The sequence below is a fragment of the Rutilus rutilus genome, assembly GCF_951802725.1.
Source record: "Rutilus rutilus genome assembly, chromosome: 15".
NCBI classification, from domain to species: domain Eukaryota; kingdom Metazoa; phylum Chordata; class Actinopteri; order Cypriniformes; family Leuciscidae; genus Rutilus; species Rutilus rutilus.
This window is the reverse complement of record NC_140220.1, coordinates 12,549,124-12,566,059: the sequence shown is the minus strand read 5'-3', so window position 1 is coordinate 12,566,059 and position 16,936 is coordinate 12,549,124. Positions and strand designations below refer to the sequence as shown.

Below are 16,936 nucleotides of genomic sequence, written 5' to 3'. Positions count from 1 at the left end.
GGTATATCCTTTAAACAGACTGTTCCATTAGATGCATCAACTGGAATTTGTTGATTATCAAAATTAGCTTAATCAAAACTATTTTTTTTAATGGAATGTTGTGATATTTATTATCAATAATTTTTCTGTGTACATCCTTTTTTTATTTATTCATGTGCTCTCGTAATCTTTAATCAAAATAAATTGATGAAAAAAATAACAACAAAATAACAACCTGTAACTCAGGATCCCTAGTGAAAAAATCGAGTCCCGCCCTACATTTTTTCTTGTTCGAAAACTCATTTCATTTTCATTGCATAATTTATTAACACCCACCAGTTTGAAAACACCCACAAATTTAGAAACGCCTACTTTTGTTCCGCAGGGACCTCGGGATATACGTCACAACAGGGAAGAAAATAAATCCCAAATTTTGTTTCATAGCCAATGGTCATTTTTGTAGGCCCTATATGTATTCTTCGGTAGCTATGTTATTTTCAACGAAAACAGTTCAGTATTTTGCCCACAGACACAATAGGCTACTATTATCCACCAAAAATAATAGCTATAAGCTATAATATTCAACAGTATAAACGGTAAACACAAGCACACGATGAATGAATGTTTTGACAGTACAGTGAAGAGGGCACGGCCAGCACAACACTCCTTTGATACGGCTGCTTCTCCTGACGCGTGCGATACACGGAGCACTGAACCGCGGGGGGGTTTGCTTGCTTGCACTGACTCGACAGACACCAATGACAATGAACTGCGCATCCTCATATTGCATTCGAAGCTATGCGACTGGTTTTATGACATCTGCAACACAATGACAGGTTAATTTACCTTAATTTGACGCGGTATTGTGGATATACAAGGAGGCGCATGAAAGATGGACTAATATGGACTGGACAGCGTCCGATGAGCGATACCGGAGAGATGTTGAAAGGTATGTCTGCCTGTCCTCTATGACTGAAAACAAGTTGAAAATGAAAATGAAATTTTTTTCACGTGTGTTCATGACACAGTTCAAGCTGCAAAGGGTTAATGAAGAAAATAATGACCACGTTGGACCATGTGTTGACACAAAATGCAAGCATCTGTTAATCACGTGTCCATCAGAATTCTGTCATGTTGATCTGCTTAGATATCAATAAGGTTGAATCTGTGCTGAAATGTAAGTCTGTGTTTGGGGTTTAGTGCTCTGCTCTTTGACCACCAGTTTTGCTCTCCACTACACATGAGTGAAGAATAATTAGGATAAGGCTGCTACTAATCCCAGTTATTATCAAGTGCTTGTCTAGGGTGCTGATTGCTGAAACTATTCCAGTGAAAGAACCATCATGGGTGGAGTGATGTATTTGAAAGGATGTAACCAAATGTTACAGGAAATAATATTGTGTCTCATTATTTTTTTTTATTTTTTTTAGAACATTAGGTGTACAAATAAAACCAGGCATGAAAAACAGCTAGTTTTAAGAACATAAAATATCTCTATGCATCCTTACAATGGTACATTTTGACCCTCATAATCTTCCTTCAAAGTGCACCTAGTAAGCTCCAACTTCCAATTTGAGCATTTGTATTATTACAAGTCATCCATTTAAGTTGACAAATAATATATATTTTTTAATTTTACATGTATTTTTTATCATATTCAATTCAACTTTGCTTGACCATTCAAATGCTTGAAACTTGTAAATATGCAATAATATATTATACGCAATAATATATGATTAAATATTAATTTTTAGTTTTATTGTTAATTTGAAACACAATTTTCCTTTATTATTGTAATGTCAGTTATCCTGTTTGTGTAGGTCCTGTTATATATATATCATCTAAAGTAGATTATTGATCTAAACATAGCTGTTATGAGACATTACTGATGTTCATAATCAAAGTTTATGTTCTAGCACATTTATTTTCATCTCAAGATTGCGGGTAAATGCTGCTACAGCATATGTGAGAGCAGCTGTTTGATGTTATGAGCTCTCAATGTCATTTACTTCTGTTAATATTTTCAGTGCTTGATGAGTAGGAATGTTAAAATGACTATGATAATGACTTTCTTAGCATTGCATCTGTTTCCAAATGGCTTTCTAATTGTAATTGACATAATATCGTGTCTGCTTCTAATTCTACTGTCACAGATGGACGCGTAGCAAGGAATTGTACTAGGAGTTATACAACTTCATTAACAGCTTGTAAAAATGTGTTAATTATGGAGTCCATCGCCTCACCCCCTCTTACACACAGACGTATATATACAATGAAGGGGACATGTCCTGTTTCTAATCAGCCGGTTCAGGGATTGCCTGGGATTCATTCTACACATATGGCAACCCAGAATTTCCCTGTCAGTGCTGCGAATTCATTATATACAAGACATAGAAGCATGAACAATTCCACCAATGAAATGATTAAATAATAATAGCCGTAGCCTGCCTGCTCACACGCCATGTAATAGTCGGTAAACGTAACCATAACATGTGAGGTCATAGACGTCTTAATGCTTGAAAACATTTCACCCACATTATGCTTCAAAAATATTATGGGATAAAAGGGTGCACAGTTGCTATATATTTATGGTCTATAAAAATACTGGATGAAGTGATGTAATAGCTGTTAGGATCACCTGCTCTGTGGCAAAGTGCTCACTATGAAAGAATCCACTTTTCTGATGTAAAACGGACTATTTGTGGTTAGTTAGGGTCCTGTGTGACTTGTGGTTCTCTGTCAGTCGTACACCCAGCAGCTGGTCCTGGGCAGCTGTTCAAACACAGGGATTTCAGATTGAAGGGTGGGAACATAGTGCAGTCTCAGTGGTAATTACAGGGTCACCGTTGCTTCTGGGTTAGATACACTACCTCTTTCTCTGTTATATACTTATAAATACTTAAATATGTAAATATACTTGGGTTTAGTGTGATTCTTTCTGTACATTTAATGTGTTCTCTACCTAACTTCAGTTTTATATTCTCCTTAAATCTCAAAGCATCTTTAATCATTCAGTTGAGCTGAGGAGAAACCTCTCAGAGAGTCCAAACACAGTCGCATGCTGGCTTTTCTTGAGAGAGTAATGCGTGGCATTTCCCAATTCCCAGGCCTGCAAGAAGACCAACAGCAGGCTTAATAAGGAATAAAATGTATAGCTGATGATGAACATGATGATTAATAGCTAGCAGGCTCTTCCAATGTCAATTATTTATCTGGGGGGAGGTTTTGAAATTATGTAACTCGCCTGAATGTTATTTCTTGCTCAAGTCAGTCTGTACCTTTAAAAAAAGGTGACATAACTGTTCTGAGAAGCTCTATTTAAGCTTTGGATAGTTCACTCTGAAATGAAAATTCTGTCATCATTTGTTAACCTTTATGTCATTCTGTGTATGTTTCTGTATTCACTCTAAATCAGTCACTTTCTCAGTGAGATTGCATGTTTGAAAATGATGTGGATATCTCTGACTAAACTGTTACGCACCTCATTAGCCACTCCCTTGGAAAATATAATGCAATTTCCATTTTAGTCTCCTTGAGTTTAGTCTTAGTCACACACACTGTGGATTTTATAAATCATCCTGGAGTGAGACAGAACCTCACAGTTTGTCTGTGCTATATATATATACAGTATAGTCTCTGTTTTTTACAGCTGAGTTTACTTTCAAAGGCTTTTTGAACTTGGTAACATCAGATTCCTCATCTTCAGCAGAAAGAGATAGGCTAATCTTCTTAAATGCTGTGTTTTACCTACAGACCTGTCTGAGCCTGTGTCCCTCACCGCCCCTCCTCTCAGCTCATAGACAGTAACAGCTAGGGGCGAATGGCCCATTTACAATGTAAAGGATGCTCCTCAAGCCTGGGCAGGAAGGCCCAATGTGGTTTTTACCAGTTGGAAACAACACACCCTCCTCCCCCCCACACATACACAGAAAAACCTGTATTTGAGCATGCACGAACAGATCATTCTTTCAGGGCAAGCCAGTGGCGCTCTGACTGTGTGTGTACCCTCACCTCTGTGCTGTTTACCACTTAACAACCCTGCATGTGTGTCTCACTGACTTCTGGTCTGGCCTTGCCACGTCAAATGACCGTCTCTTGTCTGCCGTCCAGAGAGAAATAGTAGCTTTTCCCCGCATGTGTGTGTGCGTGCGCTTGTGTTTGGTTGGACTCCTGACCAGCCTGGTCTTTGGAAATGAAGATTTCTTCACTAAAACACTGGATTGAGATCAGAGCCACAGAAGAGAGCCTGGCTGTTTCCCTCTTTAGAAGCTGAGTTTGTTCCTGTCTGTTCTTTTTTAACTTTCCTGTGGTTTGGATGTCGCAAAGATGAGTGGATTTTTGTATCGTGGCAGGTAAGGTATTCACCTCGAAACAGAGCGGGAAACATACTTCAGGAGAGAAAACAGCTTGCTTTCGGTTTTTGAGGAATTCGTTTTTATATTGCTGTGTGTTCCACCATGTCTTTGGGATTTGTTTGTTTTTAGAGTTTGAATCCATGCATAACTCGCCGTAATTTGAAAAATGTGGGAGTACAGTGTCTGGTTTGTCTCATCTTAAGGCTGAAATCATTACAACAGCACACTTTGCATGAGTTAATTAAGTAAATACGTTTTTTAAATGCCATTTATGTTTAAGCAACTCCGAATGTTTGGGAATACTAAACTATGCCCCTCTGTTTATGCAATACCACTGTTTAAACAGCATTCACGTTTGAGCAGACCATTTGTCATGTTAGTGTGGGGGAGTTCATTTCTCAGCTGACCACCAGCGTGATTATGAGCGACCTAGAGCAGGTGGTCATGACTCAGGGATCTTCTTGGCATCTGAAGCTATTGGACATGTTTTGTTTGTATGTGATGAAGCTGTCCTTCTCTATGGAAAATCTGACTGCAATGGTGGCTGTTTAGAGAAACAAAGAGGTTCATTACAAACTTTTAGCATAGGCCCATCCCCCACAATATGCACACCTTTGTGGGTGGATCGTTGCCGGCATGGTGAAGCTGTTGGCGCCCTTGTTTAGCTGTGTGTGGAAGACCATCTGTTTTTTTCTCTTTTGCTTGCTGAACCCTTCTGTCTGTCACTCTCTGTGGGGCAATAATGTGAAATGGATGTTCTTTGGCTTTTAGGAGAATATGAGATCTTTTAAGTGTTTGATATGGATCATGTAAATTAGGCGCCCGACTCTTTGTCTTTCGGATCAAAGTGAGGAAGCTGAATGGTCGGCCCCATCTGTCACACTATTGTCTAGGCTGTATTATTGCCTGAACCCATTTATTGGATAAGTGTGAAGAGCTCATGTGCGCAACAGTCATCATCTATTCTAATGAGCTTTTAGGAAGGGGCCAGGAGTATATAGTTTGCAAGTGGTATTGAAAAGATCAAGAGAGGAAGACTAACTGCATTTATGAACATTCACTGGATATATGTTTTGTTGTCAATCCAAGGAAATGTTTATTCTATCTGCCTTGCATCTGTAACAATAGTAATTATTTAAAGTAGATTTTAGTTAAGTATTTTAATTGGATGAGTGATTCCCAACCAGGGGCATATGCACCCCCGGGGGTTCTTAAGCAGGTTCCAGGGGGTAAGATTTAGCTTTTGCTTTGTCAAACCTTTAAAACTGTTAAAGTAATCTGACTTGGTGTTGGTGAAGCAGCACTGTAGCCTGATGGGAATGTAGGGTACATCCATTTTTGAAAGAAATTAATGTTTTTATTCTGCAGGAATTAATTAAATTGATCAAAAGTTGCAGTAAAGGCATGTTTGACCGGTAGTGTGTATGAAAAGTTTGAGAGGCATTGACTTTACAAGATTCTGCATTTTCAGCATGTTCCTTTCAGCCATTTAAAAACTGCAGTGCAGTCAAATGTTTTCTATTATTGAGGCATGTGAGCATGAGAAAGCAGCATTTTACCGTATTACTCTATTAGACTGTCACTTACTTTAACTCAGCCATTTACTGATGCAGCAACAAACAGTTGCCTCATGACAATTGTGATATGCTACTGAATACGTTGGAATACTCTAGGGGTCTTCAAAAGTGGATGCGCAACATTACTGCATGCAGGTTTGACAATTAATGATAAAATGAAAATATGCGGTAGAATAGAATTTTATAATGTAATGTACAAGTATATGACATTGTAATAATCATTAAATGGCTATATAATATAAGCATCATAAATGTACATTACTGTTCAAAAGTTATATTAGGATTTTTTGAAAAAAAAAAAAAACTTTTATTCAGCAGACACATTAAAAAGATATTCCATTTCAAATAAATTTACATTTACATTTACATTTAGCAGACGCTTTTGTCCAAAGCGACTTACAAATTAGGACTAAATTAAGCGAGTCATCGTGAAGAGGCAAGAAACAACGCAAGAAGTGCTCAAAATACGAAGTTCAGGCATTGTTAAGAGTAGCATAAGCCCGATAAGCGAGGATTTAAAGGAAAAAGGAGATTTTTTTTTTTTTATGAGGTTAAGTGCTCATGGAAGAGATGGGTTTTCAGCTGTCTTTTGAAAGTTGTCAGGGATTCTGCATTCCGGATGAGGGTGGGGAGAGCATTCCACCAGCATGGAACTGTGAATGAGAATGTTCTGGAAAGTGATTTTGTGGCTTTCTGTGATGGAACCACGAGACATCGCTCGTTGACCGATCGTAGGCTTCTGGTAGGGATGTAGGCTCGTAGGAGTGAGTGAAAGTAGGAGGGAGCTGAGCCTGTGATAGATCTGTAAGCAAGCGTCAATGCCTTGAACTTGATGCGAGCAGCAAATGGTAGCCAGTGCAGAGAGATGAACAGAGGAGTGACGCGGGCCCTCTTGGGCTCGTTGAAGACAAGACAAGCTGCAGCATTCTGAATCATTTGTAGAGGTTTAGTTGCACATGATGGAAGTCCAGCCAGAAGAGCATTGCAGTAGTCAAGCCTAGAAATGACCAGGGCCTGGACGAGAAGTTGTGTTGCATGCTCAGTTAGGATAGACCTGATCTTCCTGATGTAAATGCTGTTTATTTGATCTTGCTATTCATCAAAGAATCCTAAAAAAAAAAATGCATCACAGTTTACACAACAATATTAAGCAACATTGATAATAAATGTTTTTTGAGCACCAAATAAGCATATTAGAATGATTTCTGAAGGATCATGTGACACTGAAGACTGGAGGCTGGAAAAGGCTGAAGACTCTTAGAATATAGAATTACAAAATCGATGTCATTCGAAAATAAGCCAAGCACTCAAGCACTGAGTGCATGTGAAAGATGAGTCTGTCTTAAAAGTCCTTGTGTCCATTTGTGCTGATGATCTGCAATCTGAGCAGCGTTTTAGACCCTGTGGGCACTAATCAATAAGAATGTTTAGGAGGTTAAATATTAATGTTTAGATGAGCACTAGGAAGGAACTTTGCTATCTTCTATATGGGGCAGAATGAGAGAAAAGCTACTTTATTTAAGATATGTTGTCCCACAGCTCGTGTCAGCATTATGATAATGCAATTATATAACCTCTTATTATAATCACATCACTATAATTATCATAGTGCTCAAAGAATGCCTGTTTATTAGCAGTACTGCCCATGTTGCCCAATTAACAAATGTGAAGCAGATGACAGGTTACAGACATTCAGACAAAAATTAGGCATTAAACATGATCAGGTGTGCTGATTATGTGTCACTTGGTTAACATGGACAGACTGATGAGCCTTTAGTGTGGAAACTCTGTTGGTTTGTGATATTTATCTGACATTTGAGAATGTTTAAATATGGGTAGAACCAAAAAACATTGTTTCCTGTTCAAAAACTTGACCTTATATAATACTGTAACTGTATGTTCAACAGAAACAATTAAACTGATACAAGACAGTTAATGTTAATCTTTTCTTGTATGTTTCAGACACTATAATGGAAATAAAGCGGCCCGGCCCAAGAGCATGATCAATATGGGTGGTAAGTAATTTTACTGGTAGATTTTCTGTTGTACACAGTGGATGAACTCACCAGTTTTTGCAAGTATTTCCAAATGTACAATTATTTTTAACGCTGTCACAACACATGCCACTTCATGGCTTGCCTAAGAAGACCTCTTACCCACAGTAAAATCTCTGGAATGCATAGCCTCTTGTGACTTTATAGAATATTGGACAAATTTTGCCAAAACAACTCATTTAATCTTAGACCTGATTGTGCAAAACACTGTGGCAGTGACATTTTGAAAAACCCATTCAGTCTCTGCTTGGTTGTGTTGCTTCTCTCTGGATATCAATTGACACAAAGCTCTTTCAAAAATATTAAGGGGCCGTTTACACGACACCGTTTTCAACTAAAAACGGAGTGCCTGAAAACACAAACTTTTGAAAATTGGTTTCAAAGTTCTGGAAAACGATACTGTTATATTCATGTAAACTACAAAAACGGTGACGTCATACGTATATGTATTACATGTCCAGTCTATAGCCGTGTAGTGTTTCTTTACAACGTGACATTGCCAACTACTGGCCTGGCATGAATAATACAGCGTTTTCTTTTGTCGTTTTCACGGATCCATATAAACAAGGGTCGTTTTGACAACATTGTTGTCTGTACGCGAAAAACGTAAAAAAATTTTTTAGTACAGCGTTGTCTTGTAAACCTACCCTTAATCATCTCTCCCTCATCCTTTCCCTCCTCCTCTCCTCGGATAAAAGCACATACAGTATATTTCTGGACATATTTATGAGCATTATTAAGCTAATAGCTTAATTATGTTTAAGTAAAAGTTCCAGAAAACTCGCTCTCAGACACCTCGCTGTGAGAGTGTTTGACATTTCTCTGGCACAGTTAAAGTGTAGTGCAACAGGCCTGTGCCATGCACTCGTCTCCAATACACCCCCAGGCTCACTTCCAGTACACATCACTGGCACATTTTAACTAAAAGTCCTGTAATAAGCTTTAATGAGGCCATGCCATGGTTTTAAAGAACTGCAAGAAGATTGGGCCTTACCAGTGTTTCTGTGATTATGTCCTGTGGGGGTTATCCTATTCTCATGCTTGGAAAAAAACACATAATTTTAGCCTTGTTCCTGGCCTGTTAATGGCTCGACACAGTTCTGCTCTAGTGTATGTGCTCCCAGCATTATATTATATTATATTATGTTATTTAAAAATAAACAGAATTTATTTATAACAAATAATTTATTGTTTGAGTCTGGCATGCAGAATCCCATTTCCCTCTCTTTCCCCCAACATTCTACTTACCATTATTTTTTTAATAAAGCAAAAAAAAAAATTCTATAGAGATTCTAACTGTTGTTGATTGTATTCTAACAGATTCCTCCAGTGATGATGCCGAGAAGAGCGCTGTTCTGCAGACACATAGCCTGAGAGAGTTTGAACAGGTAGGTGCTTGCTTTCCTTTCCCCGAAATTAGCTTTTGCATGCAACTGCAAGCCTGTGAAAGCCATTTGTCAGTCCTCTGAGTGGCTTCCACTGTGTTGAGGACGTTAATCTTTGGTGTTTGCCTGCAGATGAAGTGATCGAGTGAACTAGTTGGAGAGCTTACTTAAAATGCAGATGTAAATACTATACTTTGTTTTCTTGAGTAATCAGAACCATCCTCTTGTTGCACAGCTAATCGTTCCTTGTACCAGTTCTGACATGTTAATACGCCATCAAGCTGTCCTAGTTCATTCTGGGAATGCCAGATTGTGAACAACATCACTATTGACATGTTCTTTCAGCTCGTTGTCCTTTCTAATCACATTTACCCATGCTGTTGTCCAGTAAACACAATGGAATCCATCAAGATTCCCAAGAACTACGTATGCACACGCACAGCCGAGTAAACTTACATATGGTTTTTGTAGTGTTCTTTTTTATTTTTATGTGATTTCCATAAAACACACTCTGGAGCAGAGCAGAATCTGGAATGCTTGCTGTACACACGCTGCTGTGGTCTATCTGTTTGCAAAATGCTTTCTGGGAAATGGGCCAGCCTATTATGGCGGTGATATAACTTCAGCCTTGCTACCTTCATTTACGAGAGGCCTCTGTGAAATACTGCAGTTTTGTTTTTTTCTTTGGAAAGGTTCAGGAGAGTTTTGTGAAAAACATTAAATAAAGACACAAAACAAAAAGATGACAGACCACTGATTAGAATATCATAACGCATATCAGTGTTCCATTACAAAAATGCTTGATAAAAATCTAAGTGGACTTTGAGCTATTGTATTCTAACCCTCTTAATTCAGATCTGAGTTACACCGATTTATCCACAGTTTAATTTGCATAAATTTGCATGTACTGCTTTATAGAGAAGAAATCTCATCTCATGCTCCTCAAAACTGTCGTAGTTAAAACTGGTGTTTTTCAGGGTTGGGAATGTTTTTTACATTTTATAATCTATAGTGATATAGTGAGTAATGTTTTTATACACTATAACATATTATACAGTGTATTAAAAAAACTAACATTTTAATATTTCATGTAAATTATAATATATATATTAATATTAATATTAATATATATGAATATTAATATTCATATATATATATTTTTTAAGATTAATCCCAATCTTCATTTATCCTTTGTTTCTTCGATTCTTAAAATCGCAAGATCTCTGATGCTATGCCTTTTGTCAGTGGCTGTATGATAATGTGAACACTATAGTTCGATTTATGAAGAAATGGCAAGTTTTAGTGAATTAATAACATATGGCACAAGCAGTGTCTGAATCTTGTAATGAATGGCTCAAACTGATTAACCATTTGAATCAGTCTCTGAAATACTACCCTAAGAGAAAAATGGACATTAATGCAGAAATAAACTCAAATTAATCAGAATCAAATGTAATAGAATCAGGTTATCTGTATTGATTCGATACCTAATTGTTTTTGCTAATTGGTGGTGCATGTTGTCTACAGTGTGGTGCATACAGTGGGTACGGAAAGTATTCAGACCCTGTTAAATTTTTCACTCTTTGTTATATTGCAGTCATTTGCTAAAATCATTTAAGTTCATTTTTTTTCCTCATTATTGTACACACAGCACCCCACATTGACAGAAAAACACAGAATTGTTGACATTTTTGCACATTTATTAAAAAAGAAAAATTGAAATATCACATGGTCCTAAGTATTCAGACCCTTTGCTGTGACACTCATATATTTAACTCAGGTGCTGTCCATTTCTTCTGATCATCCTTGAGATGGTTCTACACCTTCATTTGAGTCCAGCTGTGTTTGATTACACTGATTGGACTTGATTAGGAAAGCCACACACCTGTCTATATAAGACCTTACAGCTCACAGTGCATGTCAGAGCAAATGAGAATCATGAGGTCAAAGGAACTGCCTGAAGAGCTCAGAAACAGAATTGTGGCAAGGCACAGATCTGGCCAAGGTTACAAAAAAATTTCTGCTGCACTTAAGGTTCCTTAGAGCACAGTGGCCTCCATAATCCTTAAATGGAAGACGTTTGGGACGACCAGAACCCTTCCTAGAGCTGGCTGTCCGGCCAAACTGAGCTATCGGGGGAGAAGAGCCTTGGTGAGAGAGGTAAAGAAGAACCCAAAGATCACTGTGGCTGAGCTCCAGAGATGCAGTCGGGAGATGGGAGAAAGTTGTAGTAAGTCAACCATCACTGCAGCCATCCACCAGTCGGGGCTTTATGGCAGAGTGGCCCAACGGAAGCCTCTCCTCAGTGCAAGACACATGAAAGCACACCTGAAGGACTCCAAGATGGTGATAAATAAGATTCTCTGGTCTGATGAGACCAAGATAGAACTTTTTGGCCTTAATTCTAAGCGGTATGTGTGGAGAAAACCAGGCACTGCTCATCACCTGTCCAATACAGTCTCAACAGTGAAGCATGGTGGTGGCAGCATCATGCTGTGGGGGTGTTTTTCAGCTGCAGGGACAGGACGACTGGTTGCAATCGAGGGAACGATGAATGCGGCCAAGTACAGGGATATCCTGGATGACAACCTTCTCCAGAGTGCTCTGGACCTCAGACTGGGCCGAAGGTTCACCTTCCAACAAGACAATGATCCTAAACACAGCTAAAATAAGTGGCTTCACAACAACTCCGTGACTGTTCTTGAATGGCCCAGCCAGAGCCCTGACTTAAACCCAATTGAGCATCTCTGGAGAGACCTGAAAATGGCTGTCCACCAACGTTTACCATCCAACCTGACAGAACTGGAGAGGATCTGCAAGGAGGAATGGCAGAGGATACCCAAATCCAGGTGTGAAAAACTTGTTGCATCTTTCCCATAAAGACTCATGGCTGTATTAGATCAAAAGGGTGCTTCTACTAAATACTGAGCAAAGGGTCTGAATACTTAGGACCATGTGATATTTCAGTTTTTCTTTTTTAATAAATGTGCAAAAATGTCAACAATTCTGTGTTTTTTGTCAATATGGGGTGCTGTGTGTACAATAATGAGGAACAAAAATTAACTTTTAAATTATTTTAGCAAATGGCTGCAATATAACAAAGAGTGAAAAATTTAGGGGGTCTGAATACTTTCCGTACCCACTGTATGTGCATTTGAATCATCTTTTTTGTGTTGTACCTTTGTGTATACCTGAGAGATTTAAACGAGTAGCAGTGATCTTTTCTCCATGGATGAAACATTCATTCTATTGAACAAAGTCGGCCTCTAGCCTAAATTCCTGTCAGTTGGAAGAGCCAATCGTTTCCAAACTTGCTTGAAATATGAATCTGCCAAAATATCATTTTTAGCTGTCAAACAACTCGGTGGGGTGCGATTGGAAGGTAGAAGAGTTGAAAGTAGGAAAAAATCAAAACACACTTCTTCAAAAAGCTCTTTTTGCTGTATTTAAGAAATTTAAAGCATATGGTTGCCCGTTGTCCGTAACAACCAAAAAGGTCATTTAAATGAATATAATAAGATTGTTTGTGGGCTATTACAACCTCAGGACAAAATACAATTGCTAATCTGTTATTCTGCCCTTATTTTGAAGACTTCACAGAAATGTGGAGATTTTTGACAGGCTCTGTCAAGACCTGATCCCATGTGGCCTGGCTCTCTGTGTACCTTTCAGCAAGTAGTCGACAAAACTCAGAAAGCCTCAGACAACGAGAGCCGGTTCTGTCTATCTGGGAGCTTCTGAGCTCTGTGCAGCACTCCCTACATGTAGTTTTTCATTTGGATAGAAAATAGGTCAAAATTTTCTGCATGAAGAGCAACACATGCCTTGAAGCATTCATTATTTTTTGCTCCTCGTGTCTGATTCATGTCACAGAGGCAATTCTCACTGAAACAAGCCCGGCACAGGGAATACACAAAATGATGGAAAAGAATATATTAAACTGAGGCGCGTGGTGTATATTCAAGTGCGCTTTTGGCTTTTTAGGGAATCGATCAGTATTATTCCCCTCCATGCAGGATATCATAGACTGATGAATGGGTATAACCGCTAACATGTGGCCTTTCTCTCCCAATCTGTCCATATGAAAAGTTTTTTCTTTTTTTTCTTCTCTCTCTCATCTCACTCAAATTCATCTGGATTGTTGGGTTATTCTTCTCTGACATGAGAGTGATACTTGATACAGTCAGGCTAAATTGCTTTCATTTCCAATATGAAGGCTATATAGAACCTTCTGGGAGAAGGAGGCGGGAGTAAATGTTTAAGATTAAGATTGTGGGAGATTTTTTTGGTTCGATTTTGGGCTGTGGAAAACACATGTAGCACCATAAGTGTCTTGCGCTGCCCTCTACTGGTTTGTTTCACAATAACAGTATATTTGATCCACCCCCTGACCCCATTTCCTTCCACCCCCAAACACACACACACTCTCACTGATCAGCACCATCAAGCATACAGTGAGAGAACTGAGGCCAGACAGCTTAATTCGAGCCAGATCTTTGTAGTAAATCAGTGGTCCGCATCAGAGGGACAGAGCCATCATGCTGAGTAAATTATGGAGACAGTCATGGTTGATGATGATAATGTAGTGTAGGATCTAATCTGCACCATGTCTGTCTACAGACTAGATGCACCACGTTACTTTACTAAGGGTTTTCCTCCGTATTATTCGCTGCATCCTTATAGATCACCCCTGTTGTGAATTCGGTTACATTGTGAAGTATAGGAAAAGACTGCAGTAGCCACTATAGATGAAATGCAAGGAAGAAATTGGGGATCTTGGAGTTATCATAGGGTTGTCAAAAGTACCAGTAGTGGTTTGGTATCGCACTTTCTGCTCAAACAGCCATTCAGATTTTTGTATCACTATGGTGTTTACCTTACTTATTCAGAGGATGACAGTTTGTTTATATTTTCCACCAGTTTTTGAAATGTACTTACTGTGATAAAAGCTTCAGCATCATAATGTGAAAATTGAATACCGTCACATGCTAATTAAGTTCCTTAAAAAAGATAAAGCAATATTTACTTAATGTGCATCTTTGATGTTGATGTTGACACCTACACCGAATTGAGAAATGTGAAACAATGTTTATTTATTTGAGAAATACTTGAAGGCTACACACAATTGTTTTCATTTCATTTGTTAATATTTATATTATTATTTAAAAAATTTTTGTTATTGTTGTATTGAAATTGATATTGAGAATTGTTAAAATTGATACACACTATATTTTACTGCAGTAAAAAGTCAGAGACCACATTGAAAATAGAGGATTCAAAATCTAATTTAAAGCTGGAAGCAAACAGATTTTTAAGTTTTAGAAAATATAAAGCAAACGTTATGATGTAAAATAAATAGGAAATATTTCAGAATTTACATAATATAATTTACTTGTATTTATTTTCCCATTCAACATTTCATTTACTGAAATTGTTATGCTAATATAATGTGTAATGAAAAGTTTGTATTAAATTAGAAAAATACATCTAATTATCTAATTGTTTTGGATCCCACTTTTTTTTATAGCAGTCTTGTTCTGGCTTCAGATTTCGAACCTTCTGCTGTGAAATTATCGCTATTTCAAGCTCTGTTCACAGATGTTCACAGATTGAGCATTGTGTATATTTTCCTGAGGAAGTGTCACAGTATCTGTGTTCCTTTATAGGTAAATTAGTGTGTGTGAGTCATTTTGAATTCGTAAGACATCCCTGTCTCCATTTCAGTATTTGTATTATTCCTTGAGGCCATGTGGGACCAATTACAAACAAAATATGCAGGGAGGGGCAAAAGCCATATTTTTATGAATTGCTTCAGCACTTAGTGGCAGACCTAATGCCGCAATTATTGTACAATAAAGCAAAGACATTAACTGAGGTCAAAGAACCAGCAAACCAAACTATACTCTGTAAATCTTGACAGTCTCCGGCCAAATTGCATGGCAGAGTTGGATTAAAAAATGAAGAAACATTCAAATTTACAGATTTAATGAGACCTCAGATGATAAATGAGCTGCGGTCGGATTCCTGAATGACAGAAAGATCGGCCGGGTCTTTTTTTCCCTATTCAAAAAAGCGCTTAAATCATGAAGCAAACTGTTCTTAATTAAATGTAACCTGTTTTTTGTGTATGCCAGCACTCATATATCAATGTAGTGAGTCACTGTGTAAATAGCGAGTGCTTTAGACCAGGGCTCTGACACAGAACTTTGCTCTGACCCACTGACTCTCTCTTCTACAAAGCAAACGGGCTTTGAAGCGAAGAAAATCGTTTTTCATTTAACTTCTGTCTTACTATATGTGGACAGAGCTGCACGATCTTGATTCAAACTCTCACGTGATTTTATTCCTAAATGACAACAATAGAAACAATCGCCTTTTCAAAGTAACTTGATGCTTCAAATAAAGATTGTATCAATTGCATCGTTACACCAATAGTTTTTGTCAAGTGACTGTTAATAAAATGTATCTGTCATTGAATCATTCAAAAACACGGATTCATCCAGAAATGAGTCATTTTGAGTGAGTCATTGAATCATTAATTCAAACCGATATTTAGGAATACATAATTTAAATTAATTTATTTATTTCTGTATATATATATAGACTGTAGCAATTCACATTTTGTCAAAACCTCTAGTAAATTACTTGCTATTTTGTTTAGTTGTCTGTTCAGAATTATGGGAGAGTTGTGATCCTTATATTAAACAATAAAGTCGTGATTCTCAATATATCCAGAATCGTGCAGCTCTAGTGGACAGTCTATTGTCATGTATTAATTCTCAGGGAATTTTTTTTTTTTTTTTTTAATGATTGCTTTGTTCACTACTACAGAAAATGTGTAACTCATTATTTTTTGAGCCAATTATTCTGTAATCATAATAATATAAAAATATTTGTATATTAATATATAGAGAAGTATACATAGAGAATATCTAGCTGATTTGGGTGGAGCAGAATTGGGCTCTTTTTTTTTTATATATTAATGTTTAATCCGTTTCTTCTCCAGATGTTTTGCTGTTGGGTTTATCAAACAGCTCTGTTTTGTTCCAGTGTTTGGTGGTTTTCCCCTTCATTCCATCTTCTGTTTCCTTGGCCCACTCAGGTTTTGCAGTTTATGCAGTTACATTTTCTGACATCTTGCCAGTACTCAAATGTTCTTTAGTTTCTCTGTCTGCGCCGTGCTTGCGCTCTGGCGTGGTAGTTTGGAACGGTAATAATACTAATTTCACCGGGGGCACTCTTTCCTGGGGGAAACTTAAAGGCCGTGAGATCATATTTTGAGATCCCAGTCCAGTTTTGACATCAAACGCACAGGCCTGCATGTTCTCAGGCGAGGCCGTAATCCGATTTTTGAAAATATACCTAACGTCTGCTTTAATGAGCTAACTCGAGTGCCTCATACCCCCTGTGAAAATATTCGAACTGCCTATGAAATACAAGAATTGAACCATCAAACCCTTGTTAAAGCACTCAGAGCTCAGGGGATGATACTGTGCGGTAGAAGTACTGGGCCGTTATGTGTTCTGGCTGGTTCTGTAGAAACGGTGAGCCACTATAGGCCTGGGAGGAAGGAATAGCGGTGTTTG

At 37.9% G+C, this 16,936-nt stretch overlaps 1 protein-coding gene across 3 annotated transcripts in view; it reads left to right on the top strand.

The window, feature by feature from the left end:
• The first annotated feature begins 594 nt into the window (after window positions 1-594).
• The window catches only part of pde4dip (phosphodiesterase 4D interacting protein), a 67,918-nt gene continuing 51,576 nt past the window's right edge, over window positions 595-16,936 (top strand). For 2 of the 3 annotated variants that reach the window (XM_084431921.1, XM_084431928.1), the window contains exons 1-3: window positions 595-928; window positions 7,874-7,926; window positions 9,286-9,353. In XM_084431921.1, the coding sequence (XP_084288047.1) occupies window positions 882-928; window positions 7,874-7,926; window positions 9,286-9,353 (168 nt within the window). In that variant the 5' untranslated portion in view covers window positions 595-881. Of the gene's footprint in view, window positions 929-3,949; window positions 4,332-7,873; window positions 7,927-9,285; window positions 9,354-16,936 lie in introns of those variants that run through there. The other variant, XM_084431918.1, reaches the window with a different exon arrangement.